The 25717-nt window shown below is 37.6% G+C and overlaps 1 protein-coding gene across 1 annotated transcript in view; it reads right to left on the bottom strand.

Moving 5' to 3' along the window:
* Positions 1-25717, bottom strand: part of SNAPC3 (small nuclear RNA activating complex polypeptide 3) — a 53941-nt gene that overhangs the window by 4827 nt on the left and 23397 nt on the right. Inside the window, exons 6-8 of the mRNA XM_071216742.1 lie at positions 20635-20717; positions 19184-19348; positions 1296-1403 (exon numbers count right to left, since the gene is read on the bottom strand). Of these exons, the coding sequence (XP_071072843.1) occupies positions 1296-1403; positions 19184-19348; positions 20635-20717 (356 nt within the window). The remainder of the gene's footprint in view (positions 1-1295; positions 1404-19183; positions 19349-20634; positions 20718-25717) is intronic.

The raw sequence follows: 25717 nt of genomic DNA, 5'->3' as shown, positions 1-25717 counted from the left end.
GGAAATAAGACTTAATTAAAAAAAAAAAAAAAAAGTACAGGGGAATGAACCCAGGACATTGTACATGGGAAGCAGGCACTCAGGCACTCAACCACTGAAGCTGCTCCCAGTAACTAAATATGAAGTTATTTTCATCTAACTGACCGTCTTGAAAAACCATAATAAAACTAGATGCTAAGAATCTGATTATCCTTTTAACTGGTAAGTTAATTCAGTTAATTTGAAAACTGTAGTTGTTTAAACTAGGATTCAGGATAAAATGTCATAGAAGGTTGGCAAGTATAAGTAGGGGTAACATTTCATGGAATGTTTGCTTGCTTTTAACATTCCCTGGTTTTAAAATTTGATTTGATAACTGATTTATCAAGTTTTTCTGTTATTTATAAAAGCATTTTACAGTGGGGAAAACCAAAACAAACGAAGATATTAAAAATTCTTCCCTATTCCTCTGAGTGGTTTCTAACTTTTTTTGAATCCTATTCAAAGTAAGAAATACCCTGTTATCTAAACATGCAGAATCACATAAAATTATGATTTACTCTATGTTCAGTGCCGTGATATTTTTTTCATTGAGGGGAAGAAGCTGTGGAATGAGACTGATTCTGTAAAGTAGTGAGGAGGGAGAAAGAACACAGGGTCTCTGATGATATCACTGAGTCATAGTATAAAATCATTCCTGAATTTTGACCACTGAAAGACATAACCTTAACCCGCACTTCAGTGAGTCACCTCAATCTAAATAAACTCTCCTGAAGATTTCAGTTTAGGTATAGCCCAACTGAATGAGAGTGGGTATTAGTGCAGATTACAGGAGGCCTTATAAGATTCTGTAAGTCTAGTAAGGAAAGAACACTGCCATATGATTGGAGGTAAAGGTAAGAGCTAGGGGACCCTAAGGATTGCCAGCAGCCAGCATTAGAACACTTTAGATTTCAGGGAGAAAACAAGTCTTTTCTTGACTCTGGACTTCTAGGGTCAAAACTGAGTCAGTAAATTTCAGTTGTTTAAGTCAAAACCAGTTTGTAGTATTTGTTATAGCAGCTTAGGCAAATTAAGACACTGTTGTCTTATGCATGCACTGTTATTCATGGTATTACATTTTCTTGTTTAAAAAAATGGTGGTTGTAATCCACACTAAACTCATTTTGCAGCACTTCACTAACTAGATATAACTCATCATTTATACCCAGAAATACAAATCCTCAGATGCAAATTAAAAAGAACTGAAATACCCAAAGTCCAAAGTACTTGACTAATGAAAACCTATATATCTCAAATAAAAAGATGTCACTTACCTGGCTGTATACATTTTACAAACAAAACATTTTCTGGTCCATAGCCAGTGCTTCTTGGTAAGAAGGGGATAAAGTGTCCTATCCAAGCAGTCATCACAATGCACAAGCCTTTTGTACATAAGAAAATAAATGAAGATATTAAAGCACAAGTTTTTGTGATCTATAAAGAATTACATATATCTGTACGTCAACATAAGGAACAACGTAATAGGTATATTTCTCAATTTACCTAGATTAACAGGTTATTTGTTAAAAGATGGCTTTTTGCTTGCTGTACCCTTGTATTAAAGTCCAAATTTGGTTCCTGGTAGAGTGTGACTTAGTAGGACTTCATGATTTCCGTGTCAAAACTTTTTAAGTTTTAAGAAATTGTTAAGCGCAAGTCAATCTCTACTTTGCCCCTAATCAGCTGCATGACTTTGGGTTAATTCCTTAACCATGATGGACCTCAAGTTTATGGGACTGCACAAGATTATTCTGAAGGTCCTGCCGATTTTAAATAAGAATAGGATAGCAAGGGAAACGGACTTTGGCCCAGTGGTTAGGGCATCCATCTACCACATGGGAGGCCGCGTGGAGCTGGCCCATGCGCAGTGCTGATGCGCGCAAGGAGTGCTGTGCCACACAGGGGTGTCCCCCACAAAGGGGAGCCCCACGCGCAAGGAGTGCACCCATAAGGAGAGCCGCCCAGCACGAAAGAAAGTGCAGCCTGCTGAGGAGTGGCGCCGCCCACACTTCCCGTGCCGCTGACGACAACAGAAGCCGACAAAGAAACAAGACGCAGCAAAAAGACACAGAAAACAGACAACCGGGGGAGGGGAGGGGAATTTAAAAAAATAATAATAAATCTTTAAAAAAAAAAAAAAGGATAGCAATATGTCAACTTCACTACAAGAAAATGATTACTAAAAATGTGGCATGACACTAAACAAATTTGCCTATAAGATTAAAATGTCTTCTAAATTACTTTTTAAAAAACTTTTTATTTGCAAGCAATTACAAACTTATAGATAGCTAGAAAGATAATATAAAACCCATACAGAGAACTCCACCATACCCCCCACCATCCAGAAACATGGATCCACCAACTTTTAACATTTTGCCACATTTGCCCTATCACTCCAGCTATCCAGCCAGACAGCAATTTAACAGTGATATATTATGCTTATAGTCTACATTTCAGTTTTTTTCATACATCCCAACAATGTCACTCTAGGCCTTTTCTTCTCCATTATTAGTTTCAGTCCAGGGTTATGTGCTGCATTTGTTATTGCCTCTTTAGTTCTTGCTCTTTTTTAATTGTGGAAAGGTATACAACATAAACTTTCCCACCTCATCCACTCCCAAGCATATCATTCAGTGGGCTTAATCACATTCACAATGTTGCACCACCATCAATCACCAGAACTTTACCAGTGCCCCAAACACAAACCCCATATGCATTTTGCACTAACTCTCCACAGCCTCTGCTTCCCAGTAACCTGTATTCTCTGTCTCTCTGAGCTGCATATTCTAGTTATTTTACTCAACATGGTAACATCAAAGTTCATCCATGTCAAAGCATCTATACTATTTTTAAAAATTCCTTAGGGACGTCCCACATTACAAACTATTAAGTGTAAGTTAATATTCCTTAGCTTTGGAACAAGATTATGTTTCCTTTGTTAGGCACTTTGCATCAAGAAGTTTGCCTTAATCTTCCAGGTGCAACGGCAAGAACCAGGAAGGAAGGAGGGCCCAACAGTGGGCTCGTGATACTAATGGTTACACTTTTGAGCCTATACACCTGCAATAAGAACAAGGCCTAGAGTAGCATTGTGCCTGGGGGTTTCCTCCTGACAGCCTGCATGTTACTCAAATGTGGCCACTCTCACAGCCAAACTCAGCATGTAAATGCAGTGCAGTCCCCCCAGCGTGGGACATGATACCCGGGGATGAGCCTCCCTGGCACCGAGGGATCACTACCACATACCAGCTGAAGAAGCAACTAGAAAATGACCTTGAATTAAAGATTCAATGCGGAACAGCAGAATATACCTGTCTACATATAATGACATGACTTCGGGAAGCTGTTTGACCTAATGTAAGGGGGAAATGGAAAGGAGAAATGAGATTATAAGGCTGTGAGTCTCTAAAAAAGAGTCTGGAGGTTGTCAGAAGGAATACCCCTATGTACAACTGAACAGAGTCTAAGAGACAGATAAGGTAGATACAACCCCAGGTATTGGTTCTTTTGAGGGATAAAGAGACCCACGGGTTCTATGGTCATGGCAGAAGGGGTTCACTGCCATGACTTGCATGCTACTTTATTGGAATTGTAGTCGGTGCTGGGTTTAAGATATATGTAGGGGATTCAAATCTCTGGACTGATAATATGACACCCAGGCCCAGAGCCTCAACAGACTTCAGCTCCTACACTTTGATTTATAGGACTTACTCCACTCAGCTAACATGGAGTTGAAGAAGGTCAACCACCACAACATGGAGCCTAGAGTGTCTACAACTGGAAGCGGGAGGAGTACATCCAGTACCCATATGGAATCTAAGCCCTCACTTGACATAGATGTGCAATGGACACAACCAATCCAATGTCCACAGAGAAAATGTGGAATGGGTGTGGGAACGGTAGCCATGGTGGCTGCTGGGTGTGGGGAACAGGAGGAAGAGATGAGATGTGGAGGCATTTTCGGGACGTGGAGTTGTCCTGGATAGTGCTTCACGGACAATTACGGGACATTATAGATCCCCCCAGGGCCCACTGGATGGAACGTGAGAGAGTCTGGGCTATGATGTGGACCATTGACTATGGGGTGCAGTGATGCTCAGAGATGAACTTACCAGGTGCAATGGATGTGTCATGATGATGGGAGAGAGTGTTGCTGTGGGGGGAGTGGGGGGCGGGGGCGGTGGGGTTGAATGGGACCTCATATTTTTCATAATGTAATTAAATAAATAAATAAATAATTTAAAAAAAAAAAAGAAAAAAAGAAGTTTGCCTTGAGTTAAAGGACCATGCTTTATCCTTCAGCCTAAGAATGAACTTTGCACAAGCAATATATTTTAAGAAAGTGTAAGGAAACTAAGGACCATCAGAGAATAGTGTGGACTGTCTTAAATCTTATACTTATTTTGAGGCACATCCCCCCTCATCTGAGTAGAAGGCAGACTGGCATATTTTAAATTTAAATAAGCCATTATCAAAGAAACAAATGTACTGTATATAGTTTTATGGTAATGTTCAAATTATGCCCAATTAATAATTAATACTTATCTTCCTGAGCTGCAGAACTGACTACAATGTCATTTTATTTTGTTAACACTTTGTTTTCAAGCTAATTCTTTCATTCTTGTATTTGTTTAGTTTTCAGTGTAGTTCATTTCCCTACTTTCTGACAGAATGGTAAACATCCTCTCAGGATGGGTAAAACAGAAAGAGTCCATCAGTTCTATTTTTCCTTGGAGATATGACATTCTTCCTGAGTCCTCCAATTACCTGCTCAAGTCTCTGGACCAGGTTCTTCTCTACGTCTGCTATACAGATGTCATTTTATGTCTACTGTCTACTCTGTATAGCATCTCACTACTTTCTTTGTCTTGCTTCACTTTTTATTTGTGTGAAGTACTTCCTCTGGTAGCTTCCTGAGAACAAGTGCATTAGAAGTAAATTTTTGGGAGACTTGTCATCTGATTGATATACTGAATGCAGAAACCTCAGTTTAAAAAATCTTTTCAGGGAAGCGGACCTGGCCCAGTGGTAGGGCGTCTGTCCACCACATGGGAGGTCTGTGGTTCAAACCCCGGGCCTCCCTGACCCGTGTGGAGCTGGCCCATGCGCAGTGCCAATGCACGCAAGGAGTGCCCTGCCACACAGGGGTGTCCCCACGCAGGGGAGCCCCATGCGCAGGGAGTGTGCCCCGTAAGGAGAGCTGCCCAATGTGAAAGAAAGTGCAGCCTGTCCAGGAATGGCGCCACACATACGGAGAGCTGACACAACAAGATGACGCAACAAAAAGAAACATAGATTTCCGTGCTGCTGACAACAGAAGTGGACAAAGAACACGCAGCAAATAGACACAGAGAATAGACAACAGGGGTTGGGGGGAGAGGAGGGAAATAAATAAATCTTAAAAAAAAAATCTCAGAATTTAGAAGACACTACTCCAATGTCTTTTAGTTTCTAGTTTTGTATTAAGTCTAATACTATCTTGTTGTGGATCTTGATTTTTTTTTTCTTAACAGTTCTTTGGCCTGATTTTTCTCTGAAAGCTTTTAGCATCTTCTTTTTATCCATAGTGTTCTGAGGAGACCTAAGTCATTTCTTGGAAATCAACATGTTTCTATCATTTTTATTATGGAACTTAGCAAACATACACGAGAGTATATTATAATGAATTCCCATGAACCCATCAATAATCACAAACTATCCCTTTACTTACTCCTGTTCCCCACCTATAGAAAATGGATTATTCTGAAGCAAGCACCAGACATTTTATTATTTCAGTCATAAATACTTCATAGTATATCTCTAAAAGCTAAGGACTTAAAAAAAGTAATTACACTATTATGCATTTAAAAATTAAAAATAATTCTTCAATACGACCTAATATCCAATGTTCAAATTTTCACCAATTATCTCAGAAATGCTTCCACTTTTGCTCAGGTCTATACATGAATTTTTACAGGTATGTCTCTTAAGACTTAATCTATGTCCCCCCTCTTTTTTTTTCTAGCCTTGCAATGTATTAAAGAAACCAGATTGTCTGGCAGATTCTCTAATATTTTGGATTTTGCTAAATGCATCACTGTAATGTAGTTTTAGGTCCTTTGTTTTCCATGTTCACTATAAACTGGGTATTAGAAGCTTGATTCGACTCAAGTTCAACTGTTTGGCAAAAATAGTTACTGGTATTTTTAACTTCTTACTGCATCCTATCATGAAGCACATAATAGACTTCCTGTCAACCAAGATTGTGACAAAAGACATTCCAGGGTTTACCCCTAAAACTTTGAACAACTGAAAATGAGCTGAGCCACCTTCCTCAAAACTCCTGAAATAGTTCAAGGATTATAGCAACTGGGCAAGTGCTGAGTCAGCTCAAAAAACAGTAGAAGTCCCCAGTGTGGTGTGGCATGAGCCTGAACTCCTACTGTGGGTCCCTGACCGTGTTTGGGAGGGAGGAGAGTCACCCATATGTGCATGAGGGGGTGTTCTGTAGTTGGTGCCAAGCTTTCAGGTGGTATCAGTATCCTGAAGTACTGAACCAGGAAACTCGTCTCTTGCATATCCTCCAGAACAGACCTGGCAGGCAGAAGCAGCTTGCTGACAGATAAAGCAGTATAAAAAAACAATTAAGGGGAAGCACATGTGTGGCCCAATTGATTGGGCTCCTGTCTACCATATGGGAGGCCCTGGGTTTGCTTCCCAGGGCCTCCTTGTGAAGGCAAGCTGACCCACGCCCGCAGAGAGCTGGCGCAGCAAGATGACGCAACAAAGGAAGACAAGCAGACAAAGAAGAATGCGCAGCGAATGGACAGAGAGCAGACAGCAAGTAAGCAGCGGGGGGGGGGGGGGGGGGGGATAAATAAAAATAAATCTTAAAAACAAAACAATTAAGTACAAATGGACTAGGACAAGCAAAGGCTGACCAGCTTTAAGACACACAACAGAGCACTCTGGAGGGGGCTGGGAGGAGTCTGTTCCATGGGGAGTAAAGGGGACACTCTGATTCCTGTAAACGGGATTCTTAATGCTGGGAACAATCACAAGCTCAGGAAAAGCAGGAGGATCAGAAAGAACAGAGAAGGCCCTGTACTTCACTTTCTCCTAGGGCTGATTTTCTTGATAGGAGGGATAAACTCTGAATTAAGAGCACCAGCCAATGCAGTAATTGGCAAAGACTGTAAAGGATGTTTTTGTTTGTTTTCCCATTGGTTTGCTTTTGTTAGCTCCAGATATTCAAGGAAATCTGTCACATCACTAGTTGGATACAATCCTAAGGAATAGACAGCTCAGGTATGAAATTTCAGAGATAACACATTAAAGTATTAAAATGTACAGTATCAAACAAAAGATTACAAAACAAAGAAAAAATGACCCATACGAAGGAACAAGGAAAATTCAACTAGACTTCAGATATACCAAAGACTTAAAATTGAAATGCTAAGGAGCAGAAAAAATAAAAAGATGAAAAGAAAAAAAAAAAAAGTGAACAGAACCTGCTGTTCTGTTCATCACTGCATAACAATATATACACTGTGGGAGTCCCAGAAGTAGAAGCAAGAGAGAAAGGGGAGGAAGGAATATTCAAAGAAATAATGGCACAAAACTTCCCAAATTTAACAAAAGACAATAATATTCACATATTCAAGAAGCCCAATGAACCTGAAAAAGCATAAATTCCAACAAAACTCCAGATGCACAAGTTAAACTGTTGAATGCAAGTAAAAGAGTTCTGAAAGCTATAACATAAAACAATCATGTTATGTACAAGGGAGTATTTATAAGATTAAGTGCCAATTTCTCATCAGAAACCATGGACACAAAGTAGTGGGATGAAATATTTAAAATGCTAAAAGAAAACAATTGCTGATCAAGAATTTTATATCTAGTAAGACTGTCTTTCAGAAGGGGAAGAGAGATTAAGAAATTCCCAAGATAAACAAAAACTGATGAAGTTTGTCACCAAAAGACCTGCCCTAAAAGCAATGCCCATGTTCTGGTTTCTCCTCAGATCGAATAAATCTTTCGCCTTTTACTAAAAGCATTGCCAAAGGAAGATCTTCAGACTGAAAGGAAAGGACATTAAACAATGCCAAGAGGCATAAAAGAAATAATACCTCCAGGAAAGGTAACTATATGGGTAATCATAAATGTATTTTTTGATATGTAACTCCACTTCTTTTTTTTTTAAGATTTATTTATTTAATTCCCCCCCTCCCCTGGTTGTCTGTTCTCTGTGTCTATTTGCTGCGTCTTGTTTCTTTGTCCGCTTCTGTTGTCGTCAGCGGCACGGGAAGTGTGGGCTACGCCATTCCTGGGCAGGTTGCTCTTTCTTTTCACGCTGGGCGGCTTTCCTCACGGGCGCACTCCTTGCGCGTGGGGCTTCCCCACGCGGGGGACACCCTTGAGTGGCACGGCACTCCTTGCGCGCATCAGCGCTGCGCATGGCCAGCTCCACACGGGTCAAGGAGGCCTGGGGTTTGAACCGCGGACCTCCCATATGGTAGACGGACGCCCTAACCACTGGGCCAAAGTCCGTTTCCCGTAACTCCACTTCTTAATGTTTATGGGTTCCAAAATGCAAACATAAGATAATAAAACTATGGTTTTGGACATTAGTGTATAAAGATATAATTTGTAATAAGTACAACAAAAAGGTGGGGGAATAGAGGGAGATGGGAACAGTGTTTGTGTTTGCTATTGAAGTTAAGTTGGTATCAAATCACGGTAACCAAAAAGAAAATATATGAAAAATATATACAGAGGGAAATGACAAGGGACTCAAATTGGTACACAATAAAACATCAAATAAATATGAAAGTACGCATTAATGGATGAATTGAGGGACAAAAATGTTTAAGACTTACAAAGACCAATAACAAAATGGCAGAATAAAGTCCTATATTATTAGCAGCTATTTTAAATGTAAATTGATAAACTCTTCAGTCAAAAGGCAGATACTGGCAGAATGGAGAAAAAAGCATGACCCAACTATATGTTTTTATAAAGTTTATAAGATATTCACCCTGGTGGTGGACTTGGCCCAGTGGTTAGGGTGTCCGTCTACCACATGGGAGGTCCGCGGTTCAAACCCCGGGCTGCCTTGACCCGTGTGGAGCTGGCCCATGCACAGTGCTGATGCACGCAAGGAGTGCCGTGCCATGCAGAGGTGTCCCCCACACAGGGGAGCCCCACGCGTAAGGAGTGTGCCCCATAAGGAGAGCCACCCAGCGCAAAAGAAAGTACAGCCTGCCCAGGAATGGCGCTACCCACACGGTGAGCTGACACAACAAGATGACGCAAGAGAAAGAAACACAGATTCCCGTGCTGCTGATGACAACAGAAGCGGACAAAGAAGACAACACAGCAAATAGACACAGATAACAGACAATCGGGGTGGGGGGGGGGAGGGGAGAGAAATAAATAAATCTTAAAAAAAAAAACAAAACAAAAACAGATATTCACCCTAAATTCAAAGACAAAAGCAGGTTGAAAATGAAAGGACAGGAGAAAAAGAAGTACCACGCAGGGGAGGAGATGGGGCTCAAGCGGTAGAGTGGCTGCTTCCCATATGGGAAGTCCCTGGTTTGATCCCTTGTGCCTCCTAAAAACAAAAAGCAAACAAATGAAAAATCCAACTCAGGGGAGCCAATGTGGCTCAGTGGTTGAACACTGGCTTCCCACATAAGGTCCCAGGTTCAATCCCAGGCCCCGGTACCTCAGAAAAAAAAAAAAGTACCATGCAAACAGAAACCAAAAGAGCTTGGGCAGCTATACTAACATCAGATAAAATAGACTTTGTCAAAAACTGTTGTGAGGGACAAGGAAGGCCATGATAAACTGATAAGGAGGTCAATTAAACAAGGGAACATAACAATTATAAATACATATGCACCTAATGGCAGAGCCTCCAGCTATACGAAACATATACTGACAGAATGAAGGGAGAAATACGTGGTTCTACATTAATAGTAGACTTCAATACACCACTTTCAATAATGCATAGAACATCTAGGTAGAAGACCAATTAGGAAATAGAAGGCTTGAATGATGCTTTAAGCCAATTACGTAAACATTTACAGAGCGCTTCTCAACAGCAACAGAATATACATTCCTCTCCAATGCACACAGATCATTCTCCAGGATAGTTCATACATGTCAGGTCACAAAACAAGTCTCAAAATTTAAAAATATTGAAGTTATACAATGTATCTTCTTCAACCGTCATGGAATGACAGGAGAAATCAATAACAGACTAGAAAACTCACAAATGTGGAAATTAAGCAACATATTCTTAAATAACCAATGAAAGGGTCAAAGAAGAAATCACAAGGGAAATTAGGAAATCTCTTGAGGCAAAAAAAACACAAAAAACAAAAACACATACCCAAACTAAGGCATGCAACAAAAGCAATGATCAGAGTAGAATTTATAGCACTAAATGCTTACATTTAAAAAAAAACAAAAAGATTGCAAACCAGAGACCTAAATTCACAACTGGGGTCTTTAGAAAAAAAGAGCAAACTAAACCCAAAGCAAGCGGAAAAAAAGGAAATAAAGATTAGGGTGGGGATAAATGAAAATAGAAAATAAAACAGAAACAATGAAATCAAATGTTGTTTCTCTGAAAATGCCAATAAAATTGAGAAATCTTTAGCTAGAATACTGAAGGGAAAAAAAGAGAATAGTAACATTACTAAAATCAGAATTGATAAGGGGGACATTAGCACTAACCCCACTGAAATAAAACTCCACTGAAATAAAAAGGAATATATGGTGATACTATGAACAACTGTATGCCAACAAATTAGATAACCTCAATGAAATGGACAAATTCCTAGAAACACATTGACTCAAGAAGAAATTGAAGATCAGAACAGACCAATAACAAGTAAAGAGATTCTATGAGTCATCAAAAACCTCTCAAGAAAGAAAAGCCCTTGGGCCAGATGGCTTCATTGGTAAATTTTATCAAACATTCCAGGAATAATTAATCCTGCTCAAACTCTTTGAAAAAACTGAAAAGGAGGGAACACTCCCTAACTTTTCTATGAGGTTATCATTACCCTAATATGAAAGTCAAATAAACATATCACAAGAAAACAAAATTACAGACCAATATCCCTCATGGCTATAGATGCAAAATATTAGCAAACAAAATCCAACAGCACATTAGAAGGAAGTATATAGCCCATGATCAAGGGGGATTTATCCCAGGTATGCAAAGGTAATTCAACACAAGCAAATCAATCAATGTAATATTCCACAGTAACAGAATGAAGGAAAAAAACACCTAATCATCTAAGTTGGCAGAGAAAAAGAGAGTTGAGAAAATCTAGCACCCCCTGGATGCTGGATTATCTACATTTGTTCCATTATAAAAGACTCTAGTAAGAGGAGTAAGACCCATCCTGAAGAAGGTGAATCATACCTCATCAATAGATCCTACTTACAATGGGGTCCACACCTACAAGAATAAAGTTCAGAACACGTTCTTGCTGGGGTATGTAAGCATGAAACCACCACACTCCACCCTCTGGTCCCCCAAAAGACACGTTCTTTCCACATGCAAAATATATTCATTCCATCACAATATTATAAAAGCCTTAAATCATTTCAGTAACAATATTAAGTCTAAAATCTTATCAAAATTGGTTATAGATGTAGTCTGTCCTGGGGCACAATTCAACTGTCTGTGGACTGGTGAAACCTGGAAACAAGTTATCTGCTCCCAATATACAAAGGAGGGACAGGCACAGGATCAACATTCCTACTCCCATAGGGAAAAATTAGAAAGAAAAGAAGGTTCATAGAACCCAAACAATTCCTAAACCCTGCAAGGCATACCCATTAGATTTCAAGGTTTGAAAATCACTGATAGAAAGCTATTTGTCCTCTGGGTCTGATGAAGCGGCAATCCCACCCTGTCCAAGTTCTGGCACGGCAGCCATGCTCTCCCTGAACACTGGGGTGAAGGCTCCACCCCTGAAAACACTGAGGTGATAGCCAGACTCTCCACAATTCCTGGGGGAAGAGGCTCCAACCTCTGAGAAGGGGTGGTAGTGCTCTTCCTGAACAATGGGGCAGAAGGCCTGGCCTCTCCAAACTCTGGGGCAGATGTAACCTTTTCACACCCTGAAGTGGGCCTGCTCTCTTGGCTGGGATATCTTCGGTCCAGACCTCAGCTTCCATTGTTCTGTGCTTGAAATAATTTTTCCTTCAATCTCTTCCTTTCCTGTCTCTTTTATTCCAGGTTGGCAACGGTGCCATTCACAGAGGTCTTGCAAAAAAAACCTGTTGGTTTTGCATGTAGTACACAGAGGTCCAAACCGTTAGATGGTAGGACTTTCCACAGATCCTTCTTGGGAAATTGCACCTCTAATCCTGACTTGCACTGAAATGGCTATGATCAGTTACAACCTCACATGGAAGACTATTTTCTGGGGACTTGCCTTCTAGAAGCTCAGAATTTTCCAAACCCTCAGTTTCTGGTTTCTTTGTGCCCAGGAATTAAGTTCTCAGCTTATCCCTTTCCTCTTGCATTTTACTAAAAGCTATAAGGAGAAACCAGGCTGCACTTCCCACATTTACCTTTGAAATCTCCTTGGCTAAATATCCCACTTCATCCTTCTCAAATTCTGCCTTCCATCTGACCTCAGAATTCAATTTTGCCAAGTTCTCTGCCACTTTAAAACAAGGATCACCTTTCTTCCAGTTTCCAGTGACACATGCATCATTTCTGTCTAAGGCTTCATCAGAAGTATTAATAACTTTACCATCCATATTTCTACCAAGAGTCTTGTCAAATCAATACAGGTTTTTTTCTATAAAGCACCTTGCATTTCTTTCAGCCTCTACCCATTACCCAATTTCAAAGCTGTTTCCACATTTTTGGCATTTGCAATAGCAGCACCCCACTACTCCCGATACCAAAATCTATATTAGCCTCCTAGGCTGCTCAAAGCAGATACTATGAAGTGGGTTGGCTTTAAACAATGGAAATTTATTAACTCACAGTTTGAGGTCATGAGAATGTCCAAATCAAGCTATCATCAAAGTGATGCTTTCTTCCTGAAGACCTGCTGCCAGCAACCCTTGGCTTCTCTGCCACATAACAAGGAACATGGCAGCATCTGCTGGTCTCTCCTTTCTTGTCCAGGTTTCATTGCTTTCAGCTTCTTGCTTCTGTAGCTTATTCTTTCTCTCTCTGTGTTATTAATCTCCAGTAAGAAGATTAAGACCCAACCTGAATAAGTGGGTCATACCTTACCTGAAGTAGCCTCATCAAAAATCCTATTTATACTGATTCCACTCCCACAGGAATGGATCAAATTTAAGAACATGTCTTTCTAGGGTACAAATGGCTTCAAACCACCACAGGACACACGAAAAACCCACAGTTAACATCATACTCAATGGTGACAGACTGAAAATGCCAAGGTCATCATACTCAATGGAGACAGACCTTATGAAAACATAAGGTCAGAAATAAGACAAAGATGCCCATGTCATCACTGTTATTCAACATTGTACTATAAGTTGTAGCCAGAGCAATTAGGCAAGAAAAGAAATAATGTAAAGAAAAGTATAACTTTCCATACTTGCAGGTGACATGATTCTACATACAGAAAATCCTGACAAATAAACATCAAAGCTACTAGAACTATCAATGAATAATGTAGCAATGTAATGGATTACAATAACAGCACCCAAAACTCAATAGTGTTTCTATACACTATTAATAAATAATCTGAAGAAATCAAGAAAAAAATTCAATTTACATTAATTAAAACAACCAAGTATGTAGGAATAAATGTACCCAAGAATGCAGAGGACTTGCAAATGGTAAACTCAAAACATTGCTAAAAGTAATAAAAGAAGACCTAAATAAATGAAAGGACATTCCATGTTCATGGATTGGAAAACTAAATATTGTTAAGATGTCAATTCTACCCTAAGTGATTTACAGATTTCAACACAATTTCAAACCAAATTCCAACAGCTTTCTTTGTAGAAAATGGAAAAGCCAATCACCAAATTTATACGGGGGAGTGGAGGTGCAATTAGGTGCCTCCCTCCACGTGGGAAGCCCCAGGTTTGGTTCCTGGTACCTCCTAAAAGTGGACAAGTGGACAGTGAGGGCCAACAATGAGGGGGATGCGGAGAAATAAACAAACAAACTTTTAAAAAATTTTATATGGAAAGGTAAGTAACTCTGAATAGTAAAAATATTTTGAAAAAGAATGAAAAGTTGTAGGTGTCAGAGTTCACAATTTTAAAACTTATTACAAAGCTGCAGTAACCAAAACAGCAGGATACCAATACAAAGAAAGACATGTAGACTGACGGAATTGAAACAAGAATTCAGAAATAAACCCTCAAACCTATGGCAAATTAATTTTTGGCAATGGTCCAAGTCTACTCAATTAGGAAAGAAGTCTCTTCAACAAATGGTGGTGGACCCCTTCTCACACCTTATATGAAAATTAACTCAGAGTAGACCAAAAAATCTAAATATAGGAACCAAATCTCTAAAATTCCTAGAAGAAAACAGAGAGGAATCTTCAGGGAGTTTGTGTTAGGCAATGCTTTCTTAGACTTTACACCAAAAAGCACAAGCAACAAAAGAAACCAATAATCATCACAATATTAAAAGGACAATCCACAGAATGGGAGAATTTAGAAATCACACATCTGATAGGGGTTTAACTTCCAGAAAATATAAAGAAATCCTAAAAATCAACAAAAAACCAACTACTGAATTAAAAAATTAGGTAAAATATTTCAATAGCCATTTCTCCCAAAAAGATATGGTTAATAAGAACATGAAAAGATGGTCAACATCATTAGTCACTGAGGAAATGCAAATTAAAAGCATAATGAAATATAATTTCATACCCACTAGAATAGCTACTGTTAAGAAATGGAAAATAGTCCTTGATACTGATGACTATGCTTAGGAGTCTGTGTGCCTGAAATATGAACTAGGTCTAGAGCTGTAGGATGTCTAAGAGTTACCTCCTGAGAGTCTCCATGTTGCTCAAATGTGGCCACTCTCTAAGCCAAAATCAGTATGTAAATGCATTAGCTTTCCCCCAACGTGGGACATGACTCCTGGGGATAAGCCTCCCTAGCACTGAGGGATTACTACCAATCACTAACTGGAGACGCAACTAGAAAGAGACCTTCAATAAAAGGGTCAACTGAGACCAGCAGAATATCTCAGCCTACATGTTGAGATAAAGGTTAGGTTGATGGAAAAAAAAAACCACACACCACACACACACACACAAATCTGTGGGAAACGAATGTGGCTCAAGCAAATGAGCTCCTACTACATGGGAGGTAAAGGTTCAGCTCCCAGTGCCTCCTAAAGAAGGTAAGTAAGACAGAGAGCTGATGCAATGGACTGGCACAAGCTGATGCAAAAAGAGACACACGGAGGAAAACATAATGAGACACAATAAAGTAGGGAGCGGAGGTGGCTCAAGTGATTAGGCACCTCCCTCCTACATGGGAAGTCCTAGGCTCGGTTCATCATGCCTCCAAAAAATAGAAGACCAGCACACAACAGAACAGCAAATATAAATGAGTGGATGGGGAGAAATAAATAAAAATAAAATAAATCTTAAAACAAAACAAAACTAGAAACCCCAAAACTGTAGGAGTGTACAACACAATGAACCCTAATATAAATTATGGACTATAGTTAAACAGCGTCATTTTAATAATACCATCTCATAATGGTAGCACACTAATACAAAGTGTCAATAATAGGGAAAACTGTCTGTGGGGGATTACGAGAATTCTATATTTTATGCATGATTATTCTGTAAACCTATTACTTTTCTAATAAAAAATAAATTAAAAGAGAGTAACATAATTCTGATTTTTTTTCTGTGATGTTGCTCAGGCGTTGCTTGCCGGTCTATTATAAAGTCCTTCTATCAGCTTTTCAATTGGAAGTCAATGATGTTCATTATCTAGATTCATTTTTCATTAGGGTTTAAAAAAATAATGACATTCTAGCATACCTATTTTTTTATTACCTGGAATTCTTCATTTAAGAATATTCCTCATCAAGTATCTGGTTACCCTGAGTAATGAGGCAAAATAAGTACTTTATTCTTTACATTATTTACTAGTTTTCAGAATAAAAGTTTTTGGTTTTCCTGTAGTTCTCCAAAGGTAAGCAATATAATTTTCCCCATTAGTAATTTTTGGCCAGGAAGTACCCCTTCAAGATGGTTCTTAGGTCTTAGTGACATGGCATAACTTCAGGAATCTAAAGTTACCTAATTTCTTTCCCACTTGTCATCTGTTTTCCTTATCTCTGGGAGATTTCCTTATCTTTACTTTCTAACCTTTCTATTGTAATATTTATTTCAATTATCAATTTTTAATGTACAAGTTTTTTGTTTTTGTTTTTCCTTTATGGAATTTTTCTTCTATTTCCTTTATCTTTTATCTATTTGCTTTGGTTTCTATCTTTCTTGATTTAGATTATGATAAATCTAAATCATTCATATTTATAAAATATCTACTATTTAGACTTGTTCACCAATAAGCCTTACCATGGGTGAGTGGGTAGAGATCAGACCAATTCTCCTGGATCATTTTCCTATGAAAAGAAATCTTTGGTCATTTGCCCAAGGGGGTGTATGGGTGACTACTGCATTCTAGGTAATGAGCATGTCTAATCCTCAAGAAATGCAGTTCACACACCCTCTCTTTGTATAGTGCCTTAACTGTACCTGCTGTTCCTAAGCCCAGACAGAGCCTCTCTGTTCCACCTCTCCAGATATTTCATACATATCTATTTAAATTATTTCTTTCCCTGTTTTTGCTGAGCACATGTAGCTGAATTCATATTAAATTAAATGCCAGTAAGACATGAAATCATACACGTAATTGCAACAGTTACATTTAATTAATGATGATTTCTTTTCCCATCTTTGATTTTAAAGGAAAAGGTTCGATGATGACAAACACAACTTTAAGTTCCATGTTCTAGGAGTTTGGACATATTCTAAAATATGTCACTGACTCACAAAAAGGATTCTTAGTTTAGCTAAATCAACATCCATACCATGCATTAAAATTGTGATCTAGGATTCTTACATACTCCTACCTATTGACAAGCATTTGATTGCTTCAAAAAATCAAAATTTAATTTTGCTTCCTCTCATAATCATTCTACTTTATATTTGAGCCAAAATCCCTAATGATTTTCCCCTTAGTGGATCCTAGTTGCTATCCTTAGTAAGGGGGAGGGGAGACAGAAAAAGTACAACTGCTATTTATCAATTACTATATGCTCAGAATAATTTTTGTTGTAATGCATAAATCTTTGTATATAAAGAATGTAGCTATTAGCAGATACTACTACTGAGCAATAAAATGAACTAAATACATTTTAGAATTTCTATACAAAGGAATTATACAAAAAAAAATCCCAAGCATTTCATCTAGTCAAAATTGTATTATGTATGTATTTTTTCTGTAATCTTTGACCTTTTCCAGTCTACAATTAGAATTCTAAAAATTGAATTCTAAAATTCAATTCAGGGAAACGAACTTGGCCCAGTACTTGGGGCATCTGTCTACCACATGGGAAGTCCGTGGTTCAAACTCCTTGACCCGTGTGGAGCTGGACCATGCGCAGTGCTGATGTGCGCAAGGAGTGCCCTGCCACGCAGGGGTGTCCCCTGCGCAGGGGAGCCCCACGCGCAAGGAGTGCGCCACATAAGGAGAGCCTCCCAGCGCGAGGGAGGGTGCAGCTTGCCCAGGAATGGTGCCACGCCCGCGGAGGGTTAACACAACAAGATGATGCAACCAGGGGAAACACAGATTCCCGTATGGCTGACGGCAACAGAGGCGCACAGGGAGGGTGCAGCAGGTGGACACAGGGAGCAGACAACTGGGGTAGGGGGAGAAGGGGAGAGAATTAAATAAATCTTAAAAAAAAAAGTTAATTCAACTGGTGAGATAGGTGAAACCTGCAATGTATTTTCCCATAGGAACAATGTTGTAAAGAGCTATTCCTAGTTTCAGGCAGTTTCACAACAGTGCAATTACAGTGGGGAACTGTGCCCCTTTTCCCATTTCACTCCTCCTCCCTCAGCAAACTAGAGCCAAATATAATAGAAGCCTGGTCTGGAAAGGGGTAGACACAGGGATAGGACAGTGACCTTCTGAGGTGTAATATTTGCCAAAGGTATCTCAGGATAAGAATTACACAAGGTATTATTTAAACATAATGATTCTTGTGCCACCCCAACCCTACTGATTAAGAAGGGGGAACTTGTTGAACAAGTACCCCCAGGCTAGTTTGGAAAAAGCTAGGATAAGTGGGCAGCAACTGCTCCCAATAAAGGGAGAGAATGGGAGCAAGGGTTCAGCTATGTTTAGGAGGGTAATCAAGACTCAAGAGAAGCTGGGGACTTTTGAAGGTTATCAGTTCCTATTACTGGCATAACAGAAGTATGCTTGGTGCTTCACACAAAACTTAAAACAGTCTCTCAAAAGGGACCAAACCAGAGATAAGAGTATGGCTTATTCCTACATACTGGTCCTGCATAAACTGAGCTTCCCTAATAAGGAATAAGTTAATAGTCCTTATTCATGAGGAACAGGAAATACTTTGTATAAAACTAAAACCTCATTTTAGACTATTTTAGCTCCTTCTGACTTTAAATCTTTACCAAAGTAGCAACACTTCACATTCGTCAGATGTTAGAATTATTCTTCTCTCTGCCCACCCCAGTTCCCTTTTCTTTCCTACAAAGTTTGGCAAAAAGACAAGAAACCTAGAAATATAGCTGCAAATGTGTAAAGCAAAGGGCCTATATGATATACAAAATAGATGACTACCACCTGAATAATAGTCGTTTAATATACAAACAAAAATACCTACTTTTTAAAGTATTTACAGGTTTTCAACACTCTAATAAATAGTAAATTATTTTACCGCCACAAAATGAACAGAGTATAAATGGATGCTAAAGAGTTAGTCACTGCATGAAAAGCAGACATTTGTTTTTGCTGCTCCCAAGCCAAACTGCAGTGATGCTTACTTTTATTTTTATTTTTTAAACTACCCTTGCTTTTATGCTATGAAATAAAAGAGAAGGAAAACAAAACAAATAAAACAAGTGCTACCACGTACCTTATATCTGTAATAACAACAACATGTTCACAGTCTCCCTGGTGACAGTATAAGTAAGGAAAACCCAGTTTAATATACAAGTCATTGAAAGTGAAATCTTCCATTTTAGCAGTCTGAAACTTTCCATAGCCTCTATCATGGGCCTCTGACCACTCAATGATAGTTCTGGAAGGGACAAAAAGTACATAAATATCATTGCTCCATGAAAATCTTAAAATGACAGAGAAGGGTATAATTATGACTGCAGTCTTTCATATAAACTGGCTTATTACCCAATCGACCTGGCAATTGCGATCTTGAGATGGAAACCACTGTGACTGATACATGCTGGCATTAGGAATGCTGAATTTTCCACCATTCATTAGAGCAGCAGTTCTCGAAGTGTGGTTTCTGACACACTTTCTGGGGTCTATGAGGTCAAAACTATTTTCACCACAATGCTAAGATGTTATTTGCCCTTTTCAACTCTCATTCTGTCATAAAGGAACAAAAGAGATTTCTGGGGACAAAGTGAAGTGTGTTATCACTTCAGATAGAATGTAAAATGTATAGTAACTCCATTCTTCTCACTGCTTTATTTTGTTTAGGGAAACAGTTATTTTTCCAAAAAATGTTATTTATGTTAACATGGAATAAGTTTATTATTTTAAAGAAATTAATTAGCTATTTTAAGTATTTCTCCATTTCAATTTCTCACGTTAAGTATAGATAGCTATAATGCATGTAATCAAAAGCCTTGTGGGTCCTCAATTAGATAAAATAAAAGGGCCCCGAGACCAGCAAGTTTGAGAACTGCCAAATTAGAATATAGGAAAACAAAAGACTACAGTAAAAGAAAATTTACATAAACACTCAGAAAAAAATATATACTATAGTTCTAAGACACTGATAATAAAGTATGATTTAATTAACTTGACATTAGATATGGATTTTTGACATGTTACATACTTAAGCAACTTTATATATACATCATCCACTCACCTAGGGCAAATAACACTATAACTGGAGAAGTAGAAAAAAAAAAGGGAAATACTAAGTTACTGCTTTCAACCTAAAGATGAACACAGATTAATAAAGTGTTTTAGTGGGATTCAATTTTTTTAGATGTACATTTCCAACAGAAGTCTGGAGAGATACTAAAATTTCTAAAATAGTAGGTAATACCCATTAAATATCAATCTAGACAGCTGGCAAAGATCTAGAAATAGTCTATGTATGTATTTGGTAGGAAAAATTTTCTTCTTGGGATAAACATTTCAATTAACTTAATACATACACCAAACAGATGAAATAACTTTGAAAGCATTTAAAAATTCAGAGTACTAATTTTTGCCCCTGAAACAAACAAAACATTTTTGACAAATATTCTTATTAAACAAACCAATAATGGGATTTACTGAGATGTTACTAATTTGAGAACTAGAAATAGGAAAGAGTTTTGGAAACTTTACCTGCTCAAATCTCTGCATTCAGGATATCTTTTATCATTGTAAAATGTTCCTTCAAAATAAAAGAAGGCTGACTTGTAGAGATCCTACAAGAAAACAGATGATATTGCAAGAAAACCCTCTATTAACAATTATGAAGTTCCTCTAAGTAGTAATTAAAAATTTATATATCATAAAATTTAACTGTACACTAATAGGTGTTACAGTAACTTTATGGAACTTCATAGAATATGCTTGGCTCATTAATTTCTTTAGTGTTTAATGGGAATTTACCATGTGACAAGTATTATATTATTCACTAGGGATAAAAGATATAAGAACTTGATTCCTGCTATTCTCAATTATATCCTATTGCTGTTTTAATCATTGGGTTTGATTTAAATTTCTGTTTTCCTGAGATTCATGAAAGGAACCCAACTAGAAATGAAATAAATGTCAATATTATTTTATTATGCATACATAGCATGACACTTATTTTGGATTCTATTAACTAAAAACCGAACAATGCCACATCTTTCTCTGATGTTTCCTAAGGCCCCAGTATTAACAATGATGACAGGAAGTTATGTTTTTATGGAATTTTGTATTTTCGATATGCCTTTAAATAATTCTCTATAAAGAAAGATATAAAGATTTTCAAAAACTCTCAAGCAGGGAGAACATGAATTTCTACTCTTAATTAAACAATCTTGCCTAGGGTACCTTAAGAGTAGCACAAATGATTATGAACTGTCAGATTTCTTAACTTTCAGTCTTCCAGGCTTTCCATCAAATGGGTGTTTCTTAATTCTCACTGCACAATAAAATTACAAAAACGCAAAAGACTCCTCAGACCCATTAAATGAGAATATGAGGATGAGGCCCAGGTACTAGTATTTTTTTTACAGCTTTTAAAAAAGGAGTTTCAAATGTCCAGCCAGAGTTGAAGGCCATTCAACCTGAATTCTTTTCATTAACCTATAGAGAACTTTGTGACTCTGTGTAAGTAATAATCTCCTCACCTGTAAAATGAATGTAATAATATCTGCCATGCTATCTTACAGGATTAAAGTGAGAATCAAAAGCAGCTTGTGAACAACGAAATATATAATTTTGTAACCTCACAACTTTTCTAAAAATAATTTAAAAACATTATGCTAAGTGATAGCACTAGACACAAAGTACTACATATGGTATGATTTTATTTATATAAAATGTAAATATAAATAAATCTATAGAGACAGAAATGGATTAACCGTTACATAGGGCTGGAGGAGGATAGAGATTGAGAGATGACTGTTAATAGGGGGCATGGGTTTTTTCTTGTTGGAATAATGAAAATGTTCTAAAACTGATTGTGGTGACAAACACACAACTCTGATTATATTAAAGCCATTAACTGTACACTTTGGAAGGACTGTATGGTATATGAATATATATCTCAATTAAACTGCTTTAGAAAAAAGATATGTAAGTTTCAGGTATTAAAGTAATTTTACCCTAATACCTAATTTCTCTCCAACTTCTTTTTTCTTTCTTATTCTTCATTTCCCCATTTAAAGATACCTGGCATGAGTCAGATACCTTCAGAAGATTGGTTGTGTTATTAGCCTTTGGACATGTCACTAAATCTCAATGACCCTTTGTTTCCTCATCTAAAACATATGAATAATGCTGCTACCTTCCTCATAGTTTGTTGTGAAGATAAAAGGATATAATGTACTATATAAAGCTCTGCTGCTGCTACAAACAAAATCTGGAACTTAAAATACTTCTATACCTCTACAGAGATAAACCAGGGTCCAAAAGAAAGGTTCTGAAGTAATAACACTATTGACTCATTTTGGAATTGAAAACCTAAGAAAGTTTAGCATAAATATAAAATTTTGCTCATTATAAAATGCTTTTATAAAACTTCATCTTAAGTGATTGAAGCAGTTTAATGCCTTTAGGCATAGTTATTAATACCTTATCCAGAAAAAAGAAATTTTAGAGGATGAATTCTAAAAACTAAAAAATGTTTTCCATCTTAATTTTAAGTCATCTATTAATAATTTTTCCTTATTTCAGCATATAAAAGGATAGCACAGAGGATGTAAATAATCTCAACATCAGTGAATTTTCCCTTTCAGTGGTAACCACAAATTGTTACTAGTTCCCCTGTTTTTGTCAGTACCTTAGCTAGTTTAGCTGACCAATTTCCAAAGGGGGGAAAATGAACAACATGGAAAAACTAGTGTTAAGAAGTTACTTTTTAAAATTAATCTAAATGGGTCTGTAAACTAAGAGTCTACTGTTTACAATCTGAAAAAAGGCATTATTTAAATATAATTTTAGGCATCAAATAGTTATTTACTCTCTTAGAACATTTAAATTAACTACATTAGAAACATTTCTAGGATCTCCTGTGAGGGAAAGAATAAAGGAAGAGAAGCAGAGAATCTTAGTTAAGGAAATCTTTACAACTTATATTTGTTAGCATTTTTCCTTTTCAGAAGCTTTATCGTAAGTAATAGAATATGTGCGCAAAGTATTTTCTTAGAGTTCCTCTAAGAAAGACCCTGAAGAGATTATTGACAAAAGAATAAAAAAAGATGGACTCTGAGCAACACAAAAAAGGTATACAGATGAGAACATGAAAACATGAGGGGCCTTTTTATTTTTAAACTATATCAGAAAACACTGGTACTGGTTTTATATATATTTAAAATACATACTCCATTCTTTAACTACCATAGTCTAAAAACAACCTTCAGGTAAACATATCACATTTTAGAGATAAGCTTTTTAATTTTTTTTTTTTTTGAGGTACCAGGGCCGTGGATTGAGCCCCGGGCCTCATATGTGGGAAGCAAGTGCTCAACCACTTGAGCCACATCCACTCCCCTAGAAATAAGGCAGAGATTTTAATATATTGGCCCAACTCTTCAAGTCCTCCCATATACCAAATTAATCAAAGTGCTTTTCAAAAGTCCTACTTATTGGTTAGAATAAAAATTTTCATTTCCTTAGCTACAAGACCTGCAACTCCTTAATTTGTTTCATGATTACCAACAGAATACATACCAAATAGTTTCCTGTCAAAAAAGCTTATAATTTAAGGAGTCATTCTAAATTTTGTTAGGTATGACAGTAGCATGGGGTCACCAGATGAAACAGTATTAGCAAGTGTTAAGAACTGTGAGGCTGGATAATGGGCACACAAGGGTTGATTATACTCTTTCTTGTTTGTACGCCTGAAAATTTCCAAGACAAAAAGTTTTTTAAAAAATCATAAAATACAAATGTTAACCAATGACAACTGCCACAAAATTGTCAGTATAAGCAAAATCTCACTGACATGACTGTGCTTTCTTTTCTAAAACATAATTGAACAACAAGGAACCAAATGAAAAAGGTCTCTGAAAAAAAGATCGCACAAAGTCCACCAACTGAAAACTCATTGGTATATTTTAATCACAGAACTGCTTCTCAAGTTTTCACTTGGCATCTACTCACCAAGCAACCAAAAGGACAGGAAAAGATAGTTAAAAACAGGCATAATGGCAGCAACATGGCAGAATAGAAAGATCATAGGGCTTTGGAGGCAAATCAACCTAGGTCTGAACTCAGTCTCTATCACTGCTCACCTGCTACATGAACTTGGGCAACTCATGACACCCCTCTGAATCACTTTTTTTAACTGTAAAATGGTGGTGAGATACTTTCCAAAACAGTGGACTGCACATCTGGCACATGGTAAATGCTCAATAACCAGAGGTTATTATTTAAACAGATGGATGAGGCAGTAACAATGTAACAATAGGTATAAATTTTAAAAAATTAAAAAAAAAAGACAATGGGTCATTTAGATCTCTTCTTCAAAAGCTTCTGAAGGAATCAGCACTGATGTACAAGTAATAAACCGAACAAGCCTGGTTAAAAACATTCTCCAGGGTTTCCTGGGGCCAAGATTGATTTCTGGATCTGACTCAAACTTCTTTGAGCAATAACAACGTGGATGGAATGAGAGGGGTGAATTCAGATTTTTCTTATTAAATTGATCCCATTTCCTTATAGTTATACTTTATGTTTTTTGTAGGGTTAAGAAACTTTACAGAAGATTGCTTCTTCTCTTCCTCTAACAAAAAGATAAATCCCACATTTTCTAGTCTGTATAACCTTGAAATTTCACTTGTTCCACTTTAACGTAATGTTTATTTCCATGAGATGGCAACCCCAAAGAACCTAACCATCTTAAAACCATTTTCAACATACCTCAAAAAATATTTAAGTGTACTCTAGATGTGAGCCATGACGCTAGGCTCCATGCCAATCGCCAGGACTGAAACATAGTTAGTCTTGTGGGGCGTAAAGAAACATGCCATAAAGTATCAGCATATTGCAATGAGCACTATAATGGACAAGTAAAAAGGTACCAGGACAGAAAAAGAAGAACCAATCAATTTTATATAATAAATGAGTTTTCAGTTGGGTTTGGAAATATGAACTCACCAGATGAATAGATAGGGAGAGAAATGGCTTTCTGGCATGTTAAATCACTCAGAGGTGTGAATAAGTATAGAATGTATGAGGATGCTACACAAACGTAGGGGAATTAGTAGCATGGAAAGTTAAGTTTAGAATCATTATTATAAAAGGGCTTCTGTCAGCCTTAGGAGTCTGGACCAGAGACTGTGAAGACTAACCACCTATAATGAAAGGATCAGATTTGTTTTTGAAAGACAACTTGAGTGGCATGTTTAGGACAGTTTAAAAGTGGAAAGACCAGTTAGGAAGCCTCTATGACAGTCTCAGAAAATGAATCTGAGGGTCTGAACTAGAGAATATGGCAATATAAGAAACACAGTGTGGAGTATATTATGGCAGAATAGGACTGAATGAAAAGGGAGCTGCAGTTACAGAAAAAGGGAGATGACAGAATTATGAGATTAATTTTAATTTCCAATGGTGAGTTTGAGGTGTCTATGTTTCATTCACTTATTCAGTAACAACCTGAGTGCCTCCTATGTACCACGCATTGTTACAGTCATGAGGAAATATCAATGAATAAAGCAAGGTCCCTTTTCTCATGAAGCTTACACTCCGGTAAAGGCAGATAGACAAA

Source organism: Dasypus novemcinctus, chromosome 8 (genome assembly GCF_030445035.2).
Source record: "Dasypus novemcinctus isolate mDasNov1 chromosome 8, mDasNov1.1.hap2, whole genome shotgun sequence".
In the NCBI taxonomy this organism is placed as follows: domain Eukaryota; kingdom Metazoa; phylum Chordata; class Mammalia; order Cingulata; family Dasypodidae; genus Dasypus; species Dasypus novemcinctus.
Note: the sequence above shows the minus strand (reverse complement) of the source record. Positions and strands in the feature narration are given on the sequence as shown.